This window comes from Corvus moneduloides, chromosome 4 (assembly GCF_009650955.1).
Source record: "Corvus moneduloides isolate bCorMon1 chromosome 4, bCorMon1.pri, whole genome shotgun sequence".
NCBI classification, from domain to species: Eukaryota; Metazoa; Chordata; class Aves; order Passeriformes; family Corvidae; genus Corvus; species Corvus moneduloides.
In genome coordinates this window covers 18,961,969-18,989,576 of record NC_045479.1, presented here as the reverse complement: position 1 = coordinate 18,989,576, position 27,608 = coordinate 18,961,969, and the positions used below count along the sequence as shown (strand labels likewise).

At 38.9% G+C, this 27,608-nt stretch overlaps 1 protein-coding gene across 3 annotated transcripts; it reads right to left on the bottom strand.

Moving 5' to 3' along the window:
- Positions 1-131: 131 nt before the first annotated feature.
- SPIC (Spi-C transcription factor) lies at positions 132-27,608 on the bottom strand. Of its 3 annotated transcripts, none has more exons than XM_032107594.1 (6): positions 27,500-27,608; positions 9,315-9,341; positions 8,650-8,743; positions 6,912-7,024; positions 5,837-5,945; positions 132-2,371 (listed from the first exon to the last, which is right to left on the bottom strand). In XM_032107594.1, the coding sequence occupies exons 2-6, from the start codon at positions 9,315-9,317 to the stop codon at positions 1,944-1,946; spliced, it is 747 nt and encodes a 248-aa protein (XP_031963485.1). In that variant the 5' UTR covers positions 9,318-9,341; positions 27,500-27,608; the 3' UTR covers positions 132-1,943. The 3 variants fall into 3 exon arrangements, with proteins under 3 accessions (XP_031963485.1, XP_031963484.1, XP_031963483.1); XM_032107593.1 differs by lacking the exon at positions 27,500-27,608 and adding an exon at positions 10,714-10,809; XM_032107592.1 differs by lacking the exons at positions 9,315-9,341; positions 27,500-27,608 and having other exon boundaries at positions 8,650-9,168.

Below are 27,608 nucleotides of genomic sequence, written 5' to 3'. Positions count from 1 at the left end.
ATATGTAAGTACTGCATATGCTGGGCAAGATGGGGTAGATAAAACATGTTACTGAAGTGCTCTAGTTCTGCCTCCTTCACAGAGTCTGTAAGGCTCTTGATGTAATTTCTGCAGGAACCCTGAAGTCTAAATCAGAAAGATCAGCTTTATTTCTTCCTCATGCATCACCCTCAGCCATATTGGCTGAGCCAGATTTATTTTGGAGAAGAGGTTGAGCTTCACATGTAAAACTGACCATTGTCCAGGGTGGTCAGCACAGAGCTGTGATCTGCTGACATAATCCATCTGCTTGAATTCGTGGGTTTTGTGTCACCATTGTGTCATGAAACTTTCTGTATCTGCCACAGTTGGAACTGGACAGGTGGTGATTTTCAAAGGCGCAGTGCTGCTTCTGCCACATCTACAGCAGTGCTGTGCAGGAAGATAAAAAAACCTAAACCTGGTGGGGAAGGAAAAAAAAACTAAAGGGACATTGGGAGAACAAATGATCTGGAGGCCTGAAAGTGTCACAGCCCCGGTGTGAAAAGTTGTCCACTGGTGCCATCTTGTGGGTCCAGAGCCACCACCCATTCCAGAGGCAGAGCTCACTCCACCAAGGTCCAATCCCCCTGACTTAAAGTCTGGGTCTCTTTTTAGTGCTATTTAACGAGCTTCATATTTCTAAGATCAGACAACTGTCATCTTACCAAAGTACCAACCCTAAAACTTGAGTTTTGCTTAGGCAGAGTGCATTGCATTGTGTCTACTACATAAAATTACAACCCTGTACAAGTAAACAGGAGTCAGAGCAAGGGGCAACTATCAAAGTCAATTAGTTTCATCAAACATATCAGGCCACCATTTATACCTCTCCACACAAAATATTTTTGTCTTTATTAATATCCAGGCCTACACACTGCAAAATGCAGAACTTGGAACTGAACACAATTGAATGGAAATATTTTAGCACAAAAGACAACTTATATGATGATACAAGTTGATCAGGTAAAAGAAGTATGAGAAAAAGTAGATTTATAGGTATTATCCTGACATAAGGGGCTACTAATCTCTTTTACCTAAATTTCATTCTTCCCCAGGAAGAGAGCGTAAAATCACTGAGCCTTTCAGCTACATTCCCATTTAGAAAAAGAGCTGGAGAAGTGAAATTTTATTTATAATGTTATAACTCCTAAAATAAATGGCAAAGCTATGTTTGTTAGGTGAGTACAGAACTGCTGGATAAAAGTGGAGTTTCTCATATTATTGGGGAAGAACTGCACAAAACCTAATGAGAAGCACAATCCTTTACTAACTCTCTCATGATCCCAGTGAATCCACTACCAACAGTAAAATGTGCACCTGACAATCCTAATACCACATGTCAGGATCTGTGCTAAGATATGTTAATTTAAGTGATTAAGGATTAACAACTTGGTCAACAGGTGCACCCGCATGTGGACTCTATCATTCACCCAGGCATTCACTCCAAAAATGTCCTTTTATAAAGGACATTGGTGAAAAAAGCAGACAGCATCTTCATGCAGTTGGCAAATCTTTCCCTTTCTAGTTTAGGGAGTGCAGCAACCATGGTACAACATCATCTAAATTCTGATTGGAGATATGCATAAAACTTCCAGTGAGTGTTGTCACAATAGGATCTTTGATGTCCACTAACAGACAAAAGCCTTGATCCTGTTCTTGAATATACCTGCTTGAAACTACAGTAATTCCTTTGATTAGCATCATGGGGAATAGAATGTGTTCTACAGCTGCTGGATTTCTTCAACAGGCAATGACTGTATACCACTAACTTCAAAAGCAACAAAACTAGGCCAATGCAATTTTTAAACCTTCCTCTTCACGTGTTTGTATGATATCTTAAAGGAAAAGCTATGTACAGAGAAGAGTTTCTGTGCTGTAAAGTATTGCTGGATAACAAAGGCCTGTTTATGTGACAGGTAAGTCTAGCTGTTAGCATGCTGTAATGCATAACCATTGTTGTACATATAATTATTGTAACTGGTCCAGTCATCTGCACACTGATATTCTTGATTAGACTGAATGTAGGGATGATAAATTGTTTCTCTTCCCAGGAAATAAGATGGAGCAAGTCTTTTTAAAACAACAGCACTGAACTGGTATGTCAGCTTCCTACGGATCTTAATGATTTCACCTGTTCTTCCATAATTCCTCAGTGCTCTGGCCATTTTCTGATAAGTCATGATCTTGCGGTTTCCTTTTCTTTCTCCCCACAGTTCTGCAAGTTTCTCTTTGTTTTTGGAGATGAACTGGAAGACGCCATTTGGTTTATCTACCCACTGGATGCAGTTTGCCATAGCTGGATCATACAGAGACTCATGGAGGTATTCAAATAGGCGAAGTTTTTTTCTACCTATGAACAAATAAATTGCAAAAGGTCAGAACAGAACTCATGCTTGCCTTAAAAGATGAGCAGTTGTCTTTTTCCTGGAAAGGGTCTTATAGGCAAAAGCATAGCTAAACCTAGTACCCTGTCCCAAATTAAAAGATCAGTATAAATTATTCAGTGGAAGACCAGCAACAGCAAATGGGATCACAGAGATGTGAGCAACACAGAATCACGGGACAGTCTGAATGGGAAGAGACCCAGAAGGATCTTCGAGTCCAACTCTTAAGTGAATGGCCCATACAGGGATCAAACCCACAACCTTGATATTGTCAGCACCATGGTCTAGTTCTGAAGTGAGTACAGATCTGTGGTGAAAGAAAGGGATTTGGTCATCAGAGTTTCAAGAGCAGGTTATGTGGGGATCATGACAAGTATCTGGTGATTTGACTGTGTGGTAGGTCTCAGAAGCGACTTTCATCAGTCTTCAGACACATGCTGTGCAGGTGCACAGTCAAGGAACTCACACTAGGAAATGACATCCTCAGACAGGACAGGAGAGAGGTTCTGGATAGCCAATCTGAACGTTTTTGAATAAAAGTTTTCCCTGTTTAATCAAAACTCAGAGATTTTGAGATGGCTCAGTTTTGTCAGGTTTGTTTCAAGAATGTTTTGGGGATGCAAGGTAGTCTCTGATCAAAGAAAGGGCAAGTGGATGAGCAGGAAAAGAAGGCAAGTTTTTAACCAGAAACCTCATGTAGTCATAAAGGAGCTACATCTTCTGGTACCCTGTGATATTTTAAAAATCTGCAGAAGTGTCAGCTTGCATTCCCATGCAGAATAAAGCAAGCTTAGTACTGAAATATTTGCCAGTTAAGTAAATGCTTCTCTCCACAGGCTCAGTTCTCAAACTTCAGTTTCCTAGTGAGGCTTTAGTTTCACTGAGATCTTGTGGATCCTCCTCTATGAAGTATTTCTAGCTCCCTTTCCAAAGCTAATGGTGATCAAGAAGCTTCTGTAAGGAGGAAGAATTTAAGATTATCAGACAAAGAGGAACATTTTGCAGAAGAGAGAATCTATGCAGAAGAACATCTTCCACTTTAACCAAAGTGGAAATAAGCAGCTGCACCTAAAATTCATAAAGCCTTGTCTTGTGTGGCTATTTTAAACTAGGAACAGGGGAAAAGTGACAGTTGCTAAGGAACACTGAGGTCAAGCCAAGACATCTGTCAGGGATGACAGTAATTCTGTATCTGGTCATAAGGAAAGAGGAGAGAAGTAACAGTCAGACTGGGAAGAAGAAGAGCCTGAAATCAGAGGTACTTTCCAAAAAATTAATGAAGTTTCATTATCTAAATAAAAATTGGCCTGTGACTGGAAGTACATATTCTACTATAAATACATATAGTATTACTAAGAAGTTTAAAAGGAAACCAGTGAAGGACACTGCCTTGTCACAGTGGACACTTCTTAGTAGGTGACCTTCTTAGGTCCCCTCCAACTTGAATTATCCTATAAACCCATGGTAGAACAAGTAAGAACAGGGGAAAATCCACAGACTATTGTTGACTAAATTTCTGCTGCAAAAGGATAGTGTAGTCTATGCAGCACCTGATTTCATGCTGTCTGCCCTCTTAGTTCAGCTGTCATTTCTGCCCAAGCTTTTATTTCTAGCCACATCACCTTTAGCTGCTGTCTTGGCTTAGTTGCTCTAACGTGTTTATGCAGCTGTGTCTCCAGAGCCCAGCTGTTATCTCCAAAGTGCTACACACCAGCTTGAGATGGGGTCAGTTAACAAATCTTTGTACTGCACCTCATTGCATAAGCCAGTGCTGCTCAGCACCAGGCCCTAAATATCAGTCTAAGCCAGCAGGTGAGTGCCTGCAGGTTTCTTAGTGTGGTGACTGAAGACAAGCAGGTTCCTCCAGAAGGTGTTTCAGAGCATCTGCGTAAGATTTCAGGGCTGAGTTGTCCTGAAGCAGCCTAAATCTCTCAGGGACAATGTATCTAATTAAATTCTGAAGTACCTCTCTTGGCTGCCTCCCCTCCACTGAGCTTGAGTTCAGATCATGGAATGGTTTTGTTGTGAACGAACTGGACTCTTTTCAGAGGAAACTTAACTCAAAAGATGCTTTCCAAAAGCATATCTAAGTCAGTGTACCCTTCAGAACTTGTGACCAGCCTAAAGATTGCCCTAAATAAACTTTTGTGAAACACTTTAAGCATGGGATTTGGACCCTCAGTGCTGATGGTTTCATCTATAGATCTATTCCTAAAGGGTCACACCACTTGTTAGTGTACAGAAAACCTCTCATGTCTCAATAAGAAACTAGGAGGACTAAATTTACAGAAGAAATAGTCACCCAAATCACAGATTCTAGCAGGAATATCACCATGGACATAAAGAAACCTGTAAGAAGACACAAAATAGCACCATAAGAATAGTTAGTCACTCTGAAAATTTGTGGAGGTTGTCTTCTGGAAAAATAGGTTGAGGACAGTGTAAAAGAAATAGGAAATAGGAAATGAAGTTAACAGAGCAGTAATACCTGAAGGTCAAATCAGATACTGACATGTAAAATTTCCCCTCCCATCATCCCAAAGAGCCTATGGTAGAAATAGTAGTAGTAGTAGTAGTAGTAGTAGCAGTAGTAGTAGCTATTAAGCAACAGAGACCACAGTGTTCAGCATCAATGGGAAGAGACAGCACCAAAAACTGACACCATGTGGTTAAAGTTGAGAAAAGGGGATTTCAAAAAGCAGCTAAATCAGGAAGCTACTTCAAAAGGTCTCATGGTCAAAAGTAGATACAACAGCTCAGAGTGGAAGCTGTGAAAATCTCACCCAGAAGTCATAGAAAGGATGCTGAGTCCCTCCCCTCCAAACAACCCAAATAATGAATGTAGTAAAAAAATTAAGAACTGCAATGACCAATGTCACACGATTCTTTGCAAAATAGATATCCATTTGAGTAAAGTCAACCAGAAGGAGGATAAAAATAGCCATAAAAAAGCACACTGGAAGTGACAAAAGCTAAAATGTGATTCAAAAAATAAACAAAGAAATAAAATCAGGTGTGCAAAAATATTTGCGTATGTAAAAAACCTTTAAGAAAATCACTGCTTGTTGGGCCATGTAAAATAAAATAAAATAAAATAAAATAAAATAAAATAAGTTGTGTAAGTGGATAAAGATAGCTAGCTAGATTTACTTCTGTGCATCAGACTTCATCCCAAATGCTTTGAAGTGAAAAAAAATCTCTGGTTTGTTTTTCCACTTACTAACATGGATGGTAAGTTAATAATAGATTTATCACATCTTATAAGATTTAGCAGAAGGGAATTAGCAGTTGTATCCTACTCACTATTAAATGTTCACATGTTTTTTCCTGTTAAAAGTTAAAAAAAAATAGGAAAACAAGAAAGCATGATTTACCAAGAGACTTTTTAAAGTAGCATAATGTACCCATCAAGATATGATCTTTCTACAGACCTTTCCCTGCTTTTGGCTGGCCAGCAGCAGCATGCATAGCTTGACTTTCTGGAGTATTCTGCAGTGTATGGTAGACAGTCTCATCTGCATAAAAATCCGCTGCACTGTTCTTCAAGAATTAAGACAATAAAAAGTTACTAATAGAGTACATTCTCTGAATAAAAAGAAACTTGTGGTCATTAATTGCCTGAAGCCTTCAAAATGCAACTTTTCATCACCTCACCCGTGGAAGACTTTTCTCAGCCATGAAGGCACTCAGTGTAGTGTACCAGTAACAAGCAGCACTAATTCATGTCCAGGGGCAAGAACTGCCCACCAGAGGAGAAACTGAGAGGGAAAACAGCGTAACTGCCTCACTCTGGACCTTCAACCCTTCTGCTGGAAGCAGAGGAGGAACATTTTTCAGAGTTAGGAAAAGACAAGGACCACCTGGACAGTAGCCCCTACAGTTCTGTAACCCCTACATGGCTCTGTAGTTCCCATGCCATGTTGTTGTTAATCTGCTGTTGAAAATGTGCTTTTGTGGAACCTGTTTCCCTGAAATTATCTCCCCTGCAATTTTCATTTCCCATCACTCCTGGAGACCACACTCCCAGTGCTTTTAAGAATGCATATGGACTCTAATGGCTGAAGCTGTGCTCAGTCCAGATATTGCTGGTCTTTCCAGAACTTTTAAAGCCAACTTCTGCTGGAGAAATCAAAGTTATGGTTCTTTTTCACAGTGGCAGAAGCTACCTCAGGGTTGGAAGTTGTTCTCTGCCTGTTACCGAGCAATACAAAGAAGCCCTTTCCCATGTAACTAACTCCCTAGTAGTTTTGCTTGTTAGTTGTCATGTTATGTGATGAACCACAAAAGAACACCAGAAGCAAACAACTGGCTCCTAAAAATATGTTATTAATCACATTTTGCACATTTGCAATCATATTTGCCAAGGTATTTTCATCCGAATCATGCCTGAAATTTGGCCAGACCAAATTTTTGTTAGTGGTAGCATAATGATTTGTATCAGAAATCCCAAATGAGCAATCAGTTTTCCAGTTATGTCTGACTATTATTAGCAATGAGTTCACTCACAATCACGTTTCTCCAGCTATACCCTTGCTCCTCCACAGATGGTGCTGCACAGTAACTGGGACTTGCTCGGAGGTGGTGGTGATGGTTGATCAAAGTCAAGCAGTTTTTATAACCTGGAAATTAGGAGAAGGGAGCAAAAACCAAGTGAGTAAAAAAGAGAGAAGAAGGAAAAAAAGAAAACCACAACAGCAAATAATTTAACACTGTGCTGGCCTGTCAAAAAGCATTTATCCTATGGCTGCCTTCTAGATAATAAAGTGTCCAGAGCCAAGATGTTCCACATCAGCAAGTTATCCAGCAAAATCTGTACTGCTACTGCTGATCACACACCTTGGGCTGGTTTTGTTAGCCTTTGGGATGAAAAACAATTTTTTTAAAGATAAAATGCCAGGTATTTCATAGCATCATGAAATTGTTTAGTTACTAGGTAACAGAGGGCAATACAGATCATCAAACATAATGATTTGGATAACTACAGACTTCTGAAATACATGTAGAAAGGAAAAGGAACTGTCAGGCGGTTCTGCAGGCCATTAGTACAATGCAAGTCAGAGTCTCCAATCACAGATGAAGGAGCATCAGAACATCTACAGCGCCTGAAGAATGACACCGAAGGAACCCAAGACTTTGGGATGCTTAAAAGAAGCACAGGAAAACACCAGACTAAAGACACTTAGAAAAAATTACCCACTGCAGGTGGTCAGAAGAAGATATTGGAGGGTATGGTATCTATTGCAAGTGGAAATGTGGGTGCAGCTGTGGGACAGACTAAACACTGCATTGCAAGGGTTTAATAACTCTCTCCATGGGCCCTAACAACATACACAAGGAAGAAGATTGAAAGTAATTATACAGAGTGAGTCCTCCAGCATGTGTAAATTACCAGTGCAGTGGAGCCAAAACTTTGTTAACAACAGCTGAAGATACAGCCCTACTGGTCTTATTTACATTTCATTTTATAATAGATAATACGTAAAAAAACTTCCTCATATGGCATACATTTCATGCAAAGGACAGCAGGTACATTGTTCTGGGCTTAGAAGGTTTGTGAGGTAGCCTCCTATTTTCCTTTCCTTGCATTTCTGCTTACAGTGTAAAAACAAGCACAAATTTTAAATTTTATAGTAATTTAGTTACCAAAACCTTGCCAGAACTGGAACAATTTACAGCTTTCTTGCATTTTAGTTTTGTAAAGTATACAACTCTTGAAGCCAAGAAAAACAATTTTCTATTAATTATCCAGACTCAAACTATCATTCCTGCACTAAAAAAAAAAAAAATTAAGATATATATATTAGTGTACAAAAAAATTAAATGAGTAAATTAATTTCACTTGTTGGTTTGTTTTTTATTTTATTATTATTCTTTTGCATTGGGATTCATGGCATAGCAGATGGGCATTTTTAAGTTAAAGTGTTAAAATTGGGAAAAGGCTGTTTTACAACAGTCATATACTCTCTGATTATAGGAAAAGTGAGCTCAATGCACCTGGGCTGGTGCTGGGGGGAGGGTAAACAGGGCCAGTCCAACATTTTTCCTGTGCTGTGACCTGGAAGATATTCACCACAGTACTCATGGAGGGGTGGAAACCCTCCAAATAGTCTTCCTCCTTTTCATCCTCCCAAAACATCCCATTAATCTGATTCTGGGAAATTACTCTCCCACCTGTATGTTTCAAGACGTGCTTTCCTGTAGAACTAGGAGCTGAGAAATGAAGTAGAATCAGGGTGCTTGTTACCTGGTGGACACTGCATTTCTCTGTCAGAGTGCTGCTGCAGCACTTCTAGAGCATCTTCAAAAGCCTGGCCCAGCACGTCGTGGTCAGGAAAGCTCTGCAAGAACATTTTTCTGTCAGGACCCAGAAAAGACCAGGCTGGTTCTTTCAACATTGTCAATCAGCCCATGCTAAGTAAATACAGTGATGGTATAGAATACACTTCCTCCTGGAATAGATCTTCGACAGGCACCAAGGCATTACCATAATCTTTTACTTATGAGAAAGTTTTCACTCTTTTGAGGTCAGTGGGACAATTCACACAGGCAACATAACTCAATCAAATATTTCAAGGTTCATTTCCTTAATTTGCAACAGAAGTTTACATAAAGGGTGTTACGGCTGGTGGAGAGTTTTATAGTCTGTAATACAGAGATGTTTTTATCACTAGTGTAACGTGGTTTATCATTCAATAAAACTGACATGACAAAAATAATTACACATAATTTCTGAAGCACTTTTGCAGAGAAAATGCTACACTATGCCACTACAGAAAATTGATTATTATAATTTTAGAACACCTCGTTGTAAAAAGCTAAAGATATCCTCAAATTTGAGTGTGACTGAGTCTTCTGTAGCATATTTGAAACATTCAGTAATGAAAGAGAATAAAGGTGTTGTAGACTTACCATTATTTAGATATCAAGACTTGAATCCTGTTTAAAAGAACCAATAATTTTTTAAATTGTATGTTTCAAAACAAATAATTCTCTGAGTATAAAGAAAACTAACTAAATGAAACAACTCAGTATTGTTTCCAGTTACAAAGCAAAATATTTTTAATAACACAGATAAAAGGGATTTATTATTATAAGGTGATATTTAAATTAAATTAAATACCTATGACATCGTATTTTTAAAATTCAAATTATTTTTGTTAATAAGTTTCCAGTTTTATTAATACTACAACTTTTGGATTATTATCCACGTCATTGCAAATACATTTTTAAAGACACTATGAAGTGAAAATGTGTTATTGTTGGCATTGATTCTTAGACACCAAAAATACTAATTTCCCCAAGAAAATGCTGACCTGCATTAAATGCAAGTGTTTAAGTCCCTTTGGTTCACAGCCAGTTGAAACAAGCTTAGAGTTTTTTTTCTAATACAGATTAGCATATGACTGTATATGAACATACATAAACAGTCAGACTAATTGTGAGTTCCATAGGCAAATTTGATTGTTTAATAAACAATGTAAATAGACACATTTTCAGCCAGTTTAACATAAACAATATTATTCAGAAACATATTGTTAGTACCTCCTGTTTTATATATATTTCTTAAAGAAAACCATAATCAGGTTTTGTTGCCTTGCAGGTTTTTCCCCCATTATCATTTACATTATTATTTCAAAATTGTAAATATAATAATCAACATATCAGTATTTTACTCATTGTGTGTGTGATATTTTAAAATAAAAGGGAGAGACAGGATACAAAATATTACTGAGGAAGAATTTTATCCAACATTAACTGTGAATGTTCTAAGCTGGGAATTTTCCCCAGTTAGGTATGTAAAGGTAGTGTCAAAATTTGCAAAAGTTTTTTTAAATCTTGACAACCAGACATATATTGTGGAATCCTAGTAATACAGTAAACTGACCTCACTGAAATCAGTGAGATTTTTCTCTCTGAGTACAGTGCAACAAGTATTTGAATGATCTGATCTAATTCTATTCTAAAACCAGAATGGGCAATGTTAATCCTTTAGCTCCGGTGGTGGCCACAGATGCCTGGGGCATAGGGCTATAGAAATTAAACACATGATTCTGCTTTGTAAAGATCCCCATACAGTTCCCCTCTAATCTTAAGTAATTTACTCTCCTTAAACAGATATTTTCTAACTCACACTGCAAACATCTGGTAACCTCAACGAAACATCTACAGTCACTTCAATGCTTTGCAAAGTCTAAAATGCACAACTATAGGCAAGGTGCTGTTGAATGGTCATACCATCCACACCACTGAATACATACCAAAAAAAAGGCATACCTTAAGTAACCTTAAAAAAAATCTGGACACTTACCTAGAAATTCAGTTCCACACACACGACAAGAATCTGGTGTCGTAAATGAAAGAAAGACTGAGTTCCCACAGCAAAGGGCTGGCAAAGGGGCTGCATTAAATAGCTGATTTTAGGGAAGTGTTTTGCCTAGGGATTTTTTTGAGAGTATAGGTAAACTGTTAATATGTCCCTTCATTCTGCACAAAAGAGGGTGATTTATACTGATACAAATAAAATTCTATGTTTTAACTACTGTCTAAAATGTGGGTTTTAAGCACTGGGAGAGATTCCTTTTGTCTACAGCACCTTCTAACAAATCTGTCACTGGTATCATGGTAGGGTGAACCCAGGGAAAACCGCTACATCCCTCATCTGTCCCTACATAGACTGTAGTGGACTTGGAGCTTTTATCTGAACCTCCTTGCCAGCTCAGTGTAACAACTGGACCAAACCAGATCTCAAAATAAGAGTTTGAAGGAATTTCATAGCTCTGCTTCAAAGCTCATGTTTGCACCCCAAGGCCAGCTCTAAAGCATTGACTACAGCATTCAGTACAGATTCAGACAAGCTGTAATTGATGATTTGCCAAACACTTTCTGAGCAGCTCCAAGACATGATGTTGCATCCTACAGGAACAGAACTCTGTGGTTTTCAGCTCAGAGCTTCTTATTGCTGACAAAATCTAGCCTGTGCCATAGCTTTTTCCAGCCAAGTCTTTCAGAGACACATTTTGCAGAATTTCCTCAGCATTTGCCATAAAACTGCTGTAAAATAGTAATCAGCTCTTACATTATTTATGTATATTCTCTCAACCAAGAACCTAGTCAAGAACTAGCCTGGTTATGAAAGCTCAGTGAAAGCAATTTGAAGCTGTCAACCATTTCTGCTGTTTTCAGATACAAGATGCCTTTTCAAAATTTGCACCAAAAAGTTTCAGGATATCTTTTTTGTAGTGAAATAAATTAATATATGTATGTATTTTTTGAACTTCAGATTCTATTTTGCACTACTTCTCTGGTCTGACTCGGGCTTATAAAAGAAAATTACCTGGCAACTGTAATTTTAAAATGTCAAATTGTGACTCAGCACTGAATTTCAGGCCAAAATACAACTACACAATCAACTTCCTTTCCACTTAGTTAACTTTACTTTACAACATGGATAAACATAGATTTCATGGTTCAGTTCTTTCCTGAGGTAGAAATATGTATAGGATTTAAAATTATGAATGAGCTTCAAGATTCCTTCTGGGTTTCTTCCTAGTAAATTATGTTCAAATAAGTCCTCTGATGATGCAATCTGACCTGCCTAGACTTACATCTCTATCTGAAGCAGGGCAAATAATATTCTGGCCTCCTATGCTCCCCACTCCTCCTGGACATGAAACTGCAGGGGTGTCCCCTGTGGAGGAGGGAGGTCGGGGCTGTCTTGTGCTGGCCCCAGCCAATTCCAGCTGGCTCTGCTGTGGACCCACCACGTGCCAAAGCAGAGCCCACCAGGCACGTTAGATGCCTCTGTGAAAAGATACTGGGGACAAGGCAGAAAATGCTGAATGGGAGAAGACGAACCTGGGAGGGGACACCAAAGGGGACAGGGAGGGAATGTGACAAGGAGAGAAACAAGGGAATGAGAGGACAGCAAGGGAGGAGGAGTTGGAGAGGCCACAACACCAAAGAGATTGTGGCCCACAGACTGACCACAGTGGAGTAGAGGAAATTAGTAAGAAGGAAGCAGCAGTGGAAGAAAAAGGTGAGAAACAAGGAGCAGCAGAGAGAAACCACTATGTCTTGACCCCAAACCCCTGTGCCACTCATTGCCTCACCAAAGGAACTGAGTGTAACTTGTGGAGATAACAAGAGGGGAGGAGATGTATCTGGAGTGCAATTGAGCCTGGGAAAGGGGAAGGAAAAATGTTTTAATGTTTATCTTCTCTGCTTCCCAATACCCAAATCAGCAACTAAATATATTACAGCAGTAAGTTAAATTCAATTCCCAAAGTGCACAAGCAGCTGTGTGGGTGTGCGGCTGCTGGCTGGGCGAAGGTCAAGAGATGAAAGCTAATGGTTTTACCACCACTAAAATGATCCATCTTCCTAAATCAAATTGCTCTATCAGAAAGTTCTCATTTCAAATGACAGGCTACACCAGAAGGCAGGTCAGCAAAAAGTTTGTTTTCAGAGGAAATGGGAGAGTGCCATACACAGCACAAACACACAGCATAAGAACAAGAGCAAATGCTGTCTCGTAGGGGAGTTTTAAACTCTGCAGCCCATTTGTGTATTGAATAACTGTCCCATCATAAGCTTAGAGCAAGGGCTCAGCCCACCTCTCTGTAAGTGTTCAGAAGAGGCAGAGGAAGGTGCAGCTGAGGACTGAGTGTCAGCTGACATTCACTGCTCACTCCTCAACACATCACCACGCAGCCAAGGCCGGCAGCCCGACGACCTCTACCAAGAAATATATTAGGGAAGAAAGCCTCCTTTAATTTTTGCATTGGATGGGAGGATGGATTCCAGATAAAAGTCTGAGAAAGAGAAGTTACTGTTCACATCTTAATTTCTCAAACAATTGATGTGCCTGATAACAAAATTTGAGTATCCGTTAGAAACCACAACATCGAGCTCTTCTCCTTCCTCCATGTTTTAAAAATAAACTTCAAACAACAGAATGATTGTTTAAGTTTCAGAACTTTCTTCCATCCCTGCTTGGCATTAAAAGACACCTCACAGTAATGGTACAGTAGAAGCATTTTCGCCCCTGAATAAAATCCAGAACTAAATAATGTATCACAGCACTTGTAGAAGGGTTTGAGAAAGCATAAAGATTCTTGCATGAGGCATTGATCAAATATAGAATAAAAAACAGTCTCTCCCTTCTTAAAGGAATATAAATCTTGAAATGGCAAGTTTTCTCACCAGGCATTTGTAGATTTCTTGAAGTTTTTTGAACATCAGGCAGTTCGTAACTGCCCAAATAGAACCCTCACAATAGAAGGCACTTCATAAAAAAACCCATCCTGAATGTGACAGACACAGAGATTTTCTGTTTCCATACTTGTTCTGGCCCTTGTCAGATGCCTTTGCCACTCCTCTCCTGGCCAGGCAGCTCTGTAATAACCTTTGCCATGAATCCTCATGGGTGTTGATTCACAATAATTACACAACCTCAGCTGTTGTCTCCCTGAAAGTGGAAAGGTTGAGAGATCACATGCCTGTGCTCACCTCCTGAGTCTAACCATGCTGACCAGTAAACTTTAAAATCTCTGCCATTATGCTCCATTCAAGGCTCAAAAGAAACTGGAAAGCTTCTTCCAGCAAGGATGAAGCCTTTTATCTGCACAGGAAGAACAGGGATCAACTCAAGTACATGTAGTGTGCAGTGATAATCCAAGCATGAATATTTCACAGTGAATGAGTCTGCAGTCTGAACTTTAAATCAGTGCGCTCAGAAAATCCCTAAATTTACATTCCCGGCCCTGGAATACAAAGAAAACTCTCCTTTAAAAAAACCCAACAAAACAACCAAAACCAGACCTCCAAACAAACATAAAAAGGAAATAAATGCAGCTTAGTACTAGTCTAAGTACTATTGTTTACCATGATTTTGGTCAGATAATTTAGCATAGAATACATACAAAAATATCCCAAACAAACTGAAAAGGAACATAATCAAACAAAAAATCCAATTATGGCATCATATCATATTAGCAAATCAGATTATGAAACTGACTCTAAAAGTCTCCCATTTGTGTTGGAAAAGTTTAGTCTGTACATTAAAACACACAGTTGTTTATTCAAATACCAAAAAATGAGGATATCTCATCATTTCAAATGCTTTACTTGCCTTACAAATAATTCTACAAATGTCAAACTCTCTGCAATGCAAAATATAGACTTTTATTTTAATTGGTAGAGTTACAGTATCGTTTCCTTAGCTGGTGGAAATTGGTGCAGAGCCACCAAAGCCAAAGGATCTCTGATGATTTCTGCAAACAGAGGTTCTGGCTCAGAGTTGCCACCACTTTTATTTTCACTAAAGTAAGGGGAAACTTGCTGTGCCAGCCTTAATGTTGCACATACTTTCCTGTATTCCTGATTTGTTTTAATTGTCTACCTTATAACTCATTGCAGTTGGTTACCAGAAAGAGTGGCATTTCGGCATTTTAATTCTCATAAGAGCTCTTTATAGTTATTTACTGGGCCTCATTTTTTGAAAGAGCTTTGCCCAACTATTCTCTCCAAGTACATCTCATGTATGAAGCTTTTTATCTTAAGAAAGACAAAAGATATTGAAAATGTCTTACCAATTGAATTTTAAGCCTAAAATGAGAGATTATCTCCATCAGACTCATTTCCTTACCATTAAATATGAAACATTTGCATATCACATTGGATTCCCATCTCTATGTGGAATTCAATGTGAATTGTAAATTATGATCCAACCTTAAGATTTATGTATTTGGCTAATATTAGATCTGTAATAAATTTCACTAAGAACCACTGAATAATTGCAGTCATAAAATGATGTATTTGGATAAATTACTGCAGAGGTTAGGTCTAAGCATAGAATTACCTCTTCTACGGCTTAAAAAGAGAAGAGCAGCACGGAAGCTGAAGTTGCATGAGTGGGCAGATCAGCTTTTCAATGGAAAACCCACATCTAAAGCCCCTGTTTTACAACTAGACCCAATATTTAGTCCAAATGCTCGTGTCAGCAAGGTTTCTCAGGGAGCTTCTTCTTTGGCTTCATCTAACCAAAGGAAGTGAATTTCTGATGGGAAACCCCGTTGAGATAGAAAACCAGAAACCACAACAGAAGCACAAGGAACTAATAACAAAAAGTGCATTCGGAAAAAGAACAAGAACCAACCCTATACTAAAAGAAGACTCTGAAGTGAAATATGAACAAATAATTTTGATTAATTTACAGGTATAATGAGTACTGTCAAATATTGGGATAAATAAAACTCAATAATACTTCATCAGAAAACTATCAGAGCAAGATGGGAATAATATGAGAGCACTTCATAAAAATAGCGATTGAGAAAGGAACGAGCTCTATGCTAGATCTTGTTCTCACCAAGGAGTGGCTGGTGAGGATGTAAAGCTCAGGGGTGGAGAATGGAACAAGGGCAGCCCTGAGGAGAAGGACCTGGGGGTGTTGGTAGACAAGAAGCTCAGCAAGGCCTGGCAATATGTGCATGCAGCCCAGAAATCCAACCATGTCCTAGGCTGCATCTAAAGCAGTGTAACCAGCAGGTGGAGGGACGGGATTCTGCCTTTCCACTCTGCTCTCACGAGACCCGCCCCTGCAGTGCTGCATCCTGTTCTGGGATCCCCAGCATAAGAAGGACATGGACTTGTTGGAACAAGCCCAGCGGAGGGACATGAAGATGATCAGAGTGCTGGAGCACCTCTGCTACAAAGATAGGCTGAGAGAGCTGGGGTTATTCAGCCAGGAGAACAAAAGGATCCATGGAGAACTTACAGCACTTTCCTGTACCTAAAGGGGGCCTGCAAGCAAGCTGGAGAAGGACCTTTTGCAAGGGTATGGAGTGCTAGGACAAGGGAGAATGCCTTTAAACTGAAAGAAGACGGGTTTAGATTCGTTACAAGGAAGAAATTCTTTACTGTGAGGTGGGTGAGACACTGGAACAGGTTGTCCAGAAAAGGTGTGGATGCCCCATCCCTGGAAGTGTTCAGGGCCAGGCTGGATGGGGCTTTGAGCAGCCTGGTCTAGTAGAAGGTGTCCCTGTCCATTGCAAGGGGATTTGAACTAGATCCTCTGTAAGGCCCTTTCCAACCCAAACCATTCTGTGATTGTATGATTAAAAGGTGAGCCTGATAAGGGGTAAAAGTGAAAGTCTTTTCCTGAAAAAGAAAGCAAATATAAAGAAGAACACAGTATTTTAATAACCCTTAATAGTGAAACTGGGGAAGCCAAATATAAACTAACAATTTTCCAAGTAATTGGGCTATTTGTGGAAGAAACGCTTTCAGATTTGAGGGTCACTGAAATGACACAGGATTAATTCAACACTCCATTTCAATTCCATTCCCCCTAAATCATAAAGCTGAGAGTTGAAAAATGTTAAGACTAGGTGACAGAGCCTCTTCAACTACAAAGAATGGAAGGAAGCAATTGTGTCTGTTTCTGGAAAAGATGGAAAGAGAGATCTATAATAACTGCTGTAGCATCTGCAACCATATTACAATTTAGAAACTCTGCCTTTCCACTGCATAGTCTTATGTCCAGGTCAATAAAAAACAGAGTTTACAATTTAGGCACTGAACTACATGTGCCTTGGTGTCTCCAAAACTCAAAACTTTACTTTCCTTTGAAGCCCTTGGGGGCAGTTTTGTATCTCAAAATCGAATCAGCACCATGCAGGATGTAAAAGCACTTTATTAGTTAGTAAGAAACATGCCGAGATCCCAGCCCCTTCTTTTCTTTCAAAGCCCCACTGGGGAATAGGGCAGTGATGTGCATGACTCTTGAGTTATCACAGCGCTGCCCTAGACAACAGTGATGTGGGTTCAGGTACCTCCTCAGTTTCAGGAGTTTAACCTCACTTTCCCCACCATTCAGGAGAAGGCCCTGAACAACAGACCTATTTGTTAAATCCAGACTATAGCACATCTTCCCCCAGTCATCAATTGCTCACAGATCTTGTGACTAATATATTTGCTTTCATTCATTTCTTACTCTAACATTAAAACAAAAAAAGCAGAATAATCACTGATAGCTATTATCAAATCTCAGAATCATTGACTTTAAAGAACCTGCATCAAGGTGTTGGATATAATGACGACAGCTATGACTAAACATATGTAATTGGAAAAAAAGAGTGGACAGAAATTTAAAGGAAAAAAAAGTTTTAGACACTGTAGCAGATAAAAAAAAATCACATTTAAAAGACCTGTAGCAGACATAATGAAGCAAACAGAATAAATGTAATGGAGTTCTAACATTTTTAAGACAAGATACATCCCGAGTTCAGGCAGAAAGACCATGTAAGCCTCTTTTGAACCACTGCATCTGTAGCTGTTGAACAGGAAGAAAAATCAACATTCATTATTAAGTAGGCCCTAAATTATCTTTAAATCCTCTGTAAATTACCAGCAATGGAGGAATATGCCCATAAGAAAAAGCAGTGGAAGTAAATCACAGGACCAGCCTGGGGATAGAAATAACATGTCACTATTAAAGAAAATACTGATATTATGCATTATAAGAATACAACATCCTGTTTTCACTATAAGAATAAAAGCTGGCTTTCACCTGAAATGAAATGCAACAATCTACAGGATTATAGCATAAGGCCTATGAAGTGTATTTATTTCGTTTATAACTTCGAAACGGGCAGAAATTGCATGAGACAGTATAAAAGAAATAAACTGCCATTTAAAAAGAGCAGGAAATATTAGAAGTTTTCTGCACCATCTTTCACAGAAAATGTGTGATTTCATCAGAAGACCAAGAATTAGAAAAACCAACTGTATATTGGCATTAATCTCCTCAAAATTGAAAAGAGAAAATGTTTTGGGCTTTTGACCAAAACATGAAATGTTCCATAGGAGTTTTTCTACAGCTATTCCTGCAGCAGGTACTTTTGTCTTAAGTAATTAAAAATAGGGTACCCTAACAGGCGGCACCAAATTCTGCCACATGCAACAGGAAGGTCAGATGCCCTTCCCAGACAGATCCACTGCAAAGCAAATATGCTCTTATTTTTTCTCTTAAAAGGAAAATGTGGAATCACATTTTGACATCACCTCCATGGAAGCTATTACCATACTACATGACTGGTACCACAAAGTTAAGAAAAGGTTTAAGCATACAACCACCAAAAGCAGGGCTGTTTGAGTCCCTGACAGAATCTCCATTTTCAGGGACAGACATCTACATTTAGTCCCACCAGGGAGTTGGGCAAATATTTCCCACACAGGACTGAGATGGAAAAGAAGTAGTGAAGACTTGAAAACAGGCCATTTGAAATGAAGGAAGCTGTAAGGTTGTGAGGAAGATGGTAATAAACAGTTGTGGGAGGTAAACAGTTGACCAAGTTCACTTGGGAATGCAAAAATATATCTGACCTTACAATCAAATGCTCTTGAGTAAAAGTAGTTAGAATAAAAAAACTATTTACAGCTATTCTCGGTGTTATAATTGTCATATAACAAAAACCAAAGCTAACCAAATCAAACAAAAATCCAGCACATTCTGTCTTTGAAGGAGTAGAATGCGGTCTGATTTCTGCCAGAATTCTAGATTTTAAAAATACACTTTAAGGAACTGCAGAGCAGTAAAGGAAATTCATTAGAAATAGAATTCCTGTCACTACTAAACTCTAAAGATGACTGAAAAACAGCTGTCCCAAGTAATGGGGTTTTATGCTTTGATGAGGCAAACAGTGATGAGGGCATAAAGTGCTATGACTAGCAAATAAATGCTTCCTATATTATCAGGAAAGTGCTGAAGAAGTACTTAGGCTTTGGGGATTTTTATAAACTGATGTTAAAGAAATCTTGTATCTTGGTGGTAAGGTAGGAGGCATGCCAGTAAAACAGTTTCCTGGCCTGGAACCTTTTTCAAAAGAGGATCTTCCAAAGCTGAGTGGTCTTTAATTTTAGATTTCAAATGAAACTGTCACAATGGCTTCACACTCTTTTCACTTTCTCTTTGAGGTGCCTGCACTTTGAATTATTGAATTCAACAAAAAAGCAAGAGGCCTGGCAGTTACACCATACCTTGGCCTTAGGTATGTCCTGGAAATGTCCCCCATGGAATTCCCCTAACCCACATCTATGTAATCTCAGTGAGTTTAGCTCCCTCATGTTTTATGGAATGTATCTGCTAAAGGTAAATACAAAAAAACATAAAATTTAAAAACTGAGAAGTGAAATCCTTTACAGCCTAAGGCTCCTGACTTGTTTTTAAGCTGTTGGGCAGCCTAGTGCTTAATTCAGTCTTACACAAAAATCTTCAATAAAGACAGGAGAGGTTTGATTTATAGTGACTTCTTTAAAGATCATTCCAAAGATATTTAGAGCAAGGGACCCAGTTCTAGAAAACATTCAGCTATAATCTTAAACTCACACCTAATCAGAAGCATACTTTAATTTAAAACTGAGCAGGTGCTTAACATGCCTGGACAAGTTGAGCTCCTGATTAATGTGTGGTAAGAGGCAATGCTTTGCATTATAGCTCCCCAAAATGATGTCAAACACCTTCCAGAAACAAGTATAAATAGGATTCCAGAGAATGCAGCCTGCAAATTACATTTTTAACACAATGCCTCACAGGAGAATGACAAACATTCCCCATCAATCTTCAAATCAAATGGTATTTTTCACCTGTCTGCCATACTTATCTCATTTTAGGCCAAGCTCACGTGCAAAATACATGTTGAACAACTTTCAGATTCAGGGAATATAGCGACTACTCAGTTAAATTGTGACAGCAGCATTACATATTTCATATACAAACCCTAAGAGATCAAACTTTACTCCATCCCTTGTCAGGGAGTTATAACAACATGGGGGATAAGGTTGATTCCAAATATATGTTGAAACGGTCTGTAAACACAAATAATGACAGAAATAACTGAGTAGATGTTACATTTTTATGCCACTGTGTGTCTCATGTTGAACATTTGTTCAACAGTGTTAACTGAAACACATGGCAAGCAGAATGGCCTTGGCCTTAAAAAAAACACCTTAGGGACTCTCTATTTATGCTGCTTCTTGGAGGCACAAAGTGTCACAGTTACAGGAGAGTTAAAGAAACTCTAAAGAAGTGGGTTTGGGTTCCAGTTCAAGAACTGTATTTTTCCTGCTCTTTCAGATCAACTTCTACTGACACCTGGAAAGCACTGAAACTTCACAGGATGAGTAGCTGCTTGCCTGGAACACAGGCACAAGAAGGGATAAATCTGGGAGGAAGCAGTGCCAGAGCAGTACCAGAGATTGCTGTGTAGGACACCAGGTGAGAAGCAAGAAGGAAACTGCGATTGATAACGGGAAGAGCAGAAGAGGCTGGGAATTAAGACTGAGAGCTGGAGGTCATCGTAGTTGCAAGATGATTTCACAAACACTGCCTCTGAACTCCAGTGTGCTTAGTGGAATCATGGGGAGAAGTGCCAGAAAGAGATTTAACCAGGATTTGAGGAAAGAGTATTGGAACCTGTCTGACAAGAAGATAAAAAGAAGGCTGAGATTCATATGAGAATCTGCACTAATTTTGTGAGACCTGGCTGAAGAGCACAGGATTGGTCCAACATACCTTGGATTGAGGGGGGCAAGAAGAATAGTGGAAAGGGAAGACTGAATTTTCAGAGATAAGGGAAGGAGGGAGCAAACTTGGGGAATGGAGGGGGAAGGATCAATGTCATCTTCCCACTCCCGAACTCCCAAGACTATGGTGGAGGCCAAGATTTCACCCAGACTGGGAATGCTTCTCTGCTGCAGCAAATCTTGGTGAAGTTCTTCAGTGAAGCAAGAGGATAACAACCTGTCATTGCCATCAGCAGAGCAGTTAACTCAAATGGTGGAGATGCAGGTGGCAGACTGAAGGGAATTTTTTTCTATGCCAGGCTTTTTCTAAATGTTATTTTTGTTAATTGAGGCATCTGAAAATGAGGCATGAGGGGTCCTCTTCCAGGAGAATATGGGAGCACTCCAAAGGCAGAAAACATAAAAGCAAAACATAATCATCTCCCTTTCCTCCTCCATGAGTGTATATTTTAACATTTTCCTCTGAAGGCCCCTATTTTTTAATGTGCATGGAATAAATTTTGCTCTATCAGTGAGGTGGGACTGCTCAGTAAATGAGACTTTCACGTGCAGAAACCCTGTTGCATCTGTTGCAGAAGTTATAAACTGTTTAGTGAACAAGGAAGAGAGAAGATGCTCTCAAAGTTAAAGTCACTGAAGACTACCCTGGAGAAGTGGGTTTGGGCCTGTCTCTACCACAGAGTTCCCAAATGATGTGAGGCAAGTCCCTTCGAGCAAACTTTCACAGGTGGTCCCTTACTGTATGTTCCTCATTTTTGGGACTTCTGACTTGAGACCCCAGTATCAGATTTGCAGAAATGCTGAGCAGGACCAGCTGCAAATGTAGTCACTGAGCACTGGCCTGACCCCACAAACTGCCCACAAATGCTGAACTCTCCAAAACAGGAGTTCTTGGGTATCATAGATCAAATACACAAAAATAGTGGGTATTTTCCAATTTAATCTCATTGTGCCATCATCCCTGTAAAGCAGGGATAAAAAACTATCTTCACATCACAATGCTCTTGTAAATGTCTTAGTCCTTATGTAGCATTCACACGTTTTAATGGATAAAGCATAAAAAAAAAACCTATAAAGAGGTTAACAATTCTCTCTTGAAAGGGGTGTCTGACTATGCAGTGAATAAGGCCTGGGGGTGCAATCAGGTTTGAAATCCCACTGGCTAATTAGTCACTAAGAGAGCACTACCCATTTATGTACTGAATGAAAGAAAGCCTCGTAGCAGAAACTGCTGGTGATCATGTCATAACAGTGCCATAACACTTGTACTCAGTGAGGAAAAATTAAAGCTATACCAGTCAACTTAATTCGGCCATGTTGTAATTAACTTTTGATCGCTTTATTTGCAACTTTAATACCCTTTTAAAGGAGATGTCACTGTGTGCACAGACAGGAGGGCTGCGGTTTTTTTACTAGTTTGTTACTGTAGAATATAGTTTCATCTTCCTTTAAAAAAAAATCAAGGACTTCACCAGAGGTGCTTTAAAAGCAGCAATATTTTTTCCCATAATGTTTTGAAGACTTTTGAGTCTGATAGATGTATTCATATAAAACAACATTTAAAAAGTTGTAACTAGCTAAAAATTCCTTTCCCTCAGTTCTCAGATATTCAGTGCTCATCTCTAAAAATGACTAATACAACAAAATCTTGGAATAATTAGAGGCAAAAAGAACATACAGCATAATCCAGAAAGGTGTAGGAAGGGGAATATCTGAGAGTGTTTGGAGTTCAGACACGAAAAATAGATTGCTAGTGTTCCATTTGTGAAGTGGTCTGGGCTGAGCTTGTAAATAAATTTCCCTCAGCAGTACCATGTGAGGAATTGGGATTAAACAGCCTCTTGTCTTCACAGAAACTCCTGCTAGGTATGGGATGCAGTTGGAGCTTGAAAGGTGCCCATGGCTAAGAAGCTAGAGAGTTCTCTGCTCTCCATATTTCATGTTTTCATTCATTTTCAGCAGCCCCATGCCTTCTAACACAAGCATGACATAAAAATCTTAATATACGTAGTGCAAAACCAATCAGTTTATACACTGATGAGGAAAGAGAGAAATAAGGTGTTGTTTTTTTTTTTTTTTTGTAATAAGCAAAATTGAAAGTGGAAAAAAGCAGATGTTTGTTTTTCTCTGTGTATCATTTCGGAGTAATCAGACTGTGTATTACTCACTACTATGTACCTACAGTTAAATATTAAGCATCAGTGATAAATCCCTCAAGTGGCCTGTCAGAGTTCTTTTGTTTTTTTTGCTATTCCAAAGTACAAAGACTGATGAAAAAAACATTTGCTTGAGAAAATTACATAGACCAGTAATAACTTGGAAACTGAAAGGCACCAAATGAAAGGAAAATAAGCCTGGAAAAACGTCATCAGCTTTGATTAAAATAATATCTGTTGCAAGTATGGAATTCCCATGAGAATGCTAGGAAACAATTGTAAATCTACTTTTAGAAGACTTATATGACTCAACATAATGCTTATTGCAAATAAGTTCCTCTTTTTTTAATAGAGCTTGAAACTTGCTAACATACAGTAGCACAATCCTTGCAGAACAAAAGCAGTATTTCCACATGCTACATTTCAGCAGATATATCACTTTTAAGACTCTTTTGAAGGTGTAAATGCAATTGTTACCCCAAAAATACACAGAATGTATTTTTATACAGAAATTATAAAGGACTACATAGGCAGATTGCCCTTGTGTGGCAAGAGGGCTAAAAAAAGGACTAAAAGCAATTTAGCTGATAACCATGCTTGCTCTAGGTCCATGTAGAACATTTGCCTTGCACAGATCAACCACAGATAATTCATATTAGCAAGGCTATCTTGTTGGTTGGAATAGGTACCCAGGAAAAAACCCTCTCTCATGTGTCATGATTTAACAAAAGAACCAAAAATGCAGCAGACTCCTCTGAAATGATGCTTTTTTCTACACCAGCAGTGAACTGTGTGTTACAGAGCGTATTGGCTTTGGTCCTACCTGAAGTATTTTTCTGCAGAAAGCCCTTTATCTGATGCATATCTCTGAATAAACTCCCATTTCACTGCTACACTTCCAGTTAAACCATACACTCTTCAGTATAATATGCAAGCGAGGTCCCCCTTTACCAAGCATCTGTTCTAGTTGTGAATCTAGGCAGATGTTTAAGATAACATGAACATGTTAGGTGTACATCTTAGTACACTGTTGCAAGAAGCTTTTGAAAGCACCTGATTGTTGCTTGCTTTTGATGGGATCCTTTGCTCCTTTTGTTTATTTCCTGCCACCATAAGTAGCTGCCACTGATCTCCAAATCAATCCCTGTGACATCCTGGGTGATATGTCAGTGCAGGAACATTTGTGAATTTAGATGGTGAACACAGAGAGAAGAAAATTAACTCACAGAAGAAAAAGTCACAAGAAAACTTTGGAGTTTTCACTGAAATGAGGAAGTTTCAATGAAAAGTAGGCACTAGCACCTGGAAAATAAAGCTACAAGTTTCTAATTTCTTGCAAAAGAGGTTTTAAGATTTTTTTTTTTTTTTTTTTAATATTTGCTTTCAGTCTTTCCATATGCAGCTGGCTGCCATCTTCAAAGGCTTTAGGAAACATACCCACTCCTTTTGAAAGATATTGTCTTCTCCTATGGTGACAACGATCCTGCTTTTTCCTCGGTGTGCTCAGACACTCCAGGTCTCACACTTGTTACAAAGTGCTGAAGAGCTTTCTGAGGCTCAGGGTGTCTGTGGATTATCCTGTGGACATTTCTGAAATAGATGTCTAAAAACTCAGCTGCTTGTGATTATGAGTGGCTAGAATTGAGGATCCATTTGATCCCTTCAGCCTCGTGTTCCCCATCAGTTTGACCTTACAAAAATAACAATCATCTAGCCTTAAAATAGCAAGGCTTTTTTGAGCTACTGTGTGGAGACATTGCATTTTCATTCCTAAGTATTGCATGTTGTCACGAACATACCTCTTCATAGAGCTGATAGAGGTAAGTCCTTATCAAAAGAATTTCGTATTTTGTCTAAGACAGGATGGAACACCGCATGATGAGGCCAACTTCTGTATTGTTGCTGAGTGCAGTGCAGAATAAAATGTGACAGGATTCAGTAACTGTCCTGGTTCCTGACAAGTTACTTTTTTTATTCACAAGAAACTTAGAAAAAGTGCTGAGTTTTGAAAGGACCTTTTAACTGTTAGATCTGCTAATTTAAATGCATGCATGCTAAGCAAATCATTGTGATACAAAGATAAGTGGTTTGGTGGCAACTCCTACATTAAAGAAAATAGAATTGCTGTTCACTATCTGCCAAGAGAGGTCACTCCCATCTAAAAGTGGAATGCTTAAAGGAAGAATTTACAGACACACTGAGATTCAGTATGTTAGAACAGTAGATAATATAGACAGTGGATAATACAGTGGCAAATGCAGGCAAAACAGCTGTGAGAGCAGCAATAGGCTTCTGGACTTTGGCCTTCTCCATTTGCTTGTTCCATTTTCATGTTTCAATAAACTTTGTGTCTTTGGTTAGTTCCCACGCTTTCCCCCTCCACCTGGCACAAGTTTCACCTTGAATTTCCATTCTATATTTAGAGAAAAAGGAATATGAAAACTTAGCTTAAATCAATGGATTTGGTTCCCCCACCCCCCTCACAATCACGACGTTTTCCCCACCCTTTAAAGGAATTACTTTGTGGTATGAAATTGGTCGTGGCAAGACATTAGGACAAAATCACACAGAGCCACTTGCTGAGGGCATACTATATAGCTGTGATCAGCATATGTGTTACCATTGTCACAGGGAATTGGTGAATCAGAACACTGCTGCTCAGAATATGGTTCATTTACTGCTCATTTGAGGATCACTCTAGTTTTAAAGGAGCTTCTAAGGCGGTTTCTGAAAGGTGGAGGAAGCCAGTGTACAGCATGATGGGTGTGTGTGAATACATTACCTTTTTGAGGGTATGAAACAGAACAAAAGCCTAAGGCTTATGCAATAAACAGACATTTACACTGGCACCAAGTAATAAAATGTTCAACAGAATAAGACTAGGAGTGTGCCAATGACAAATAACAGCATCGTTAACTATACTGTGAATTTTCAGTCCCAAATTATATTTATTTTCACAAGCAAGACCGCTTGAAACATACTTATGCAGCAAACCAAACTATACACAATACAGTTTCTTCCATGTTATATTAGGCTGGTTTTTTCTTATAAAACAGCTCGTCGTAGATCCTGTCCAGACTATACTGTTTGCATGAGAAAATATATGTTTATATTTGTATCCTGAGGCAAGAGCAAAAAATGATTTATCCTGCTCTTTGCAGAGGCTGCAAGATCCATGGGACAGCCAACAGCCCCACAGTCTGGTGCTACTCACATACTGCAACAGAACAGAGTTTCCTGTTTCTTGCTTTCAAGTTGTGGGTGCACGTGATTTTTAGGCTAGCATGTCACTGGGAAACTCTTGGGAGTGCAGCTGTAAGCTCAATATGCTGTTAATTAGTACAGATTTCAGAAATACTAGTCATAAGTGAATTAATTAGAGAAGTACATAGAAATAATATAACAGGTTGATGGGACTGATTCCAAGTGCACAAGCCCAAAGACTGCATGGTCCTCAGATAAAATGATCAAAACAATTCTGAGCAAAGAACAAATTAAACATTTAATCCCAACATATCAACCCTTTGGGACAAAATTCTACTGATTGTGACCAAGGTGGACAGGCCACCTATACTTAACCCAGAAAAGGAACATATATAAATTATATGTGTTTGATAAACAGCAAATACAAGCCATTATAAACCATCCAGTTGCAGACAAAATTATGGAAAATTTAGACAAGTGTTTAACCACGTTGTCAGACCATCACTGGGACAACAATTAACCCTCAAATGTGTGTTTAAATATAGGTTGAGAGGCAACCAAAAACATCTGCAAGCAAACATATCACACTTCTGTCTTCTTCTGAGCATTTTCCTTACATCCATATATCCTTATATTCCACGACACATGATACAAAGCTAGGCGCTTCACCATGCTAGGGAGGAGAAAGACTGGAACATGTGGATGGAGTGGGAAGTGGAGGCACCATGCATTATAATAACAATGGATGCTTTAAAGATGCATACAAAAATTCAGAGGAAAATCATTAAATTATTACATTTTGAAGATTGATGCAAGATTAAGAAATGATGCCACAGTTCAAATTAACACAATTATCCATAAACTGTTCCTAAAAATAAAGATATTAATCTAATGACTGACATCTGAAAATTTCTAAAGTTTTCACCATGCAATACATCAGATGTTAACAAAGGTGGCTCACTGAAATTGCGGTACCTGAAGTCCCACAATTATTAAAACCCCATGTGCTCTGAGTTCAGCATCTGTTCAGAAACCATAGGAACTGCTCAGAGGGAGCTTATTTCAGGACCAATGCACACAGCAGTCACTACCTGTAGGCAGAAGAGCTCATTTGCAATTATGCTACAATGACATCTAGGAAAACAGCCTTACCTTTAATTACAGTATTTGAGAGGTGAAGAGGAGCCACTTGCCTTAGGTGCCCTTCATGTCTAATGTAACTTTTATACATAGGAGGCACTTAATTTTACAAATGAAAATT

Bases quoted from the DNA above. Each gene is read 5' to 3' on its own strand.
- SPIC (XM_032107592.1), bottom strand. From the start codon at position 8,800: ATGTTGAAAGAACCAGCCTGGTCTTTTCTGGGTCCTGACAGAAAAATG. The intron at 7,025-8,649 runs GTAACAAGCACC...CCTAATTTCCAG, and splicing joins AGAAATGCAGTGTCCACCAG to GTTATAAAAACTGCTTGACT. The intron at 2,372-5,836 runs GTCTGTAGAAAG...ATTTGTTCATAG, and splicing joins CCAGCCAAAAGCAGGGAAAG to GTAGAAAAAAACTTCGCCTA.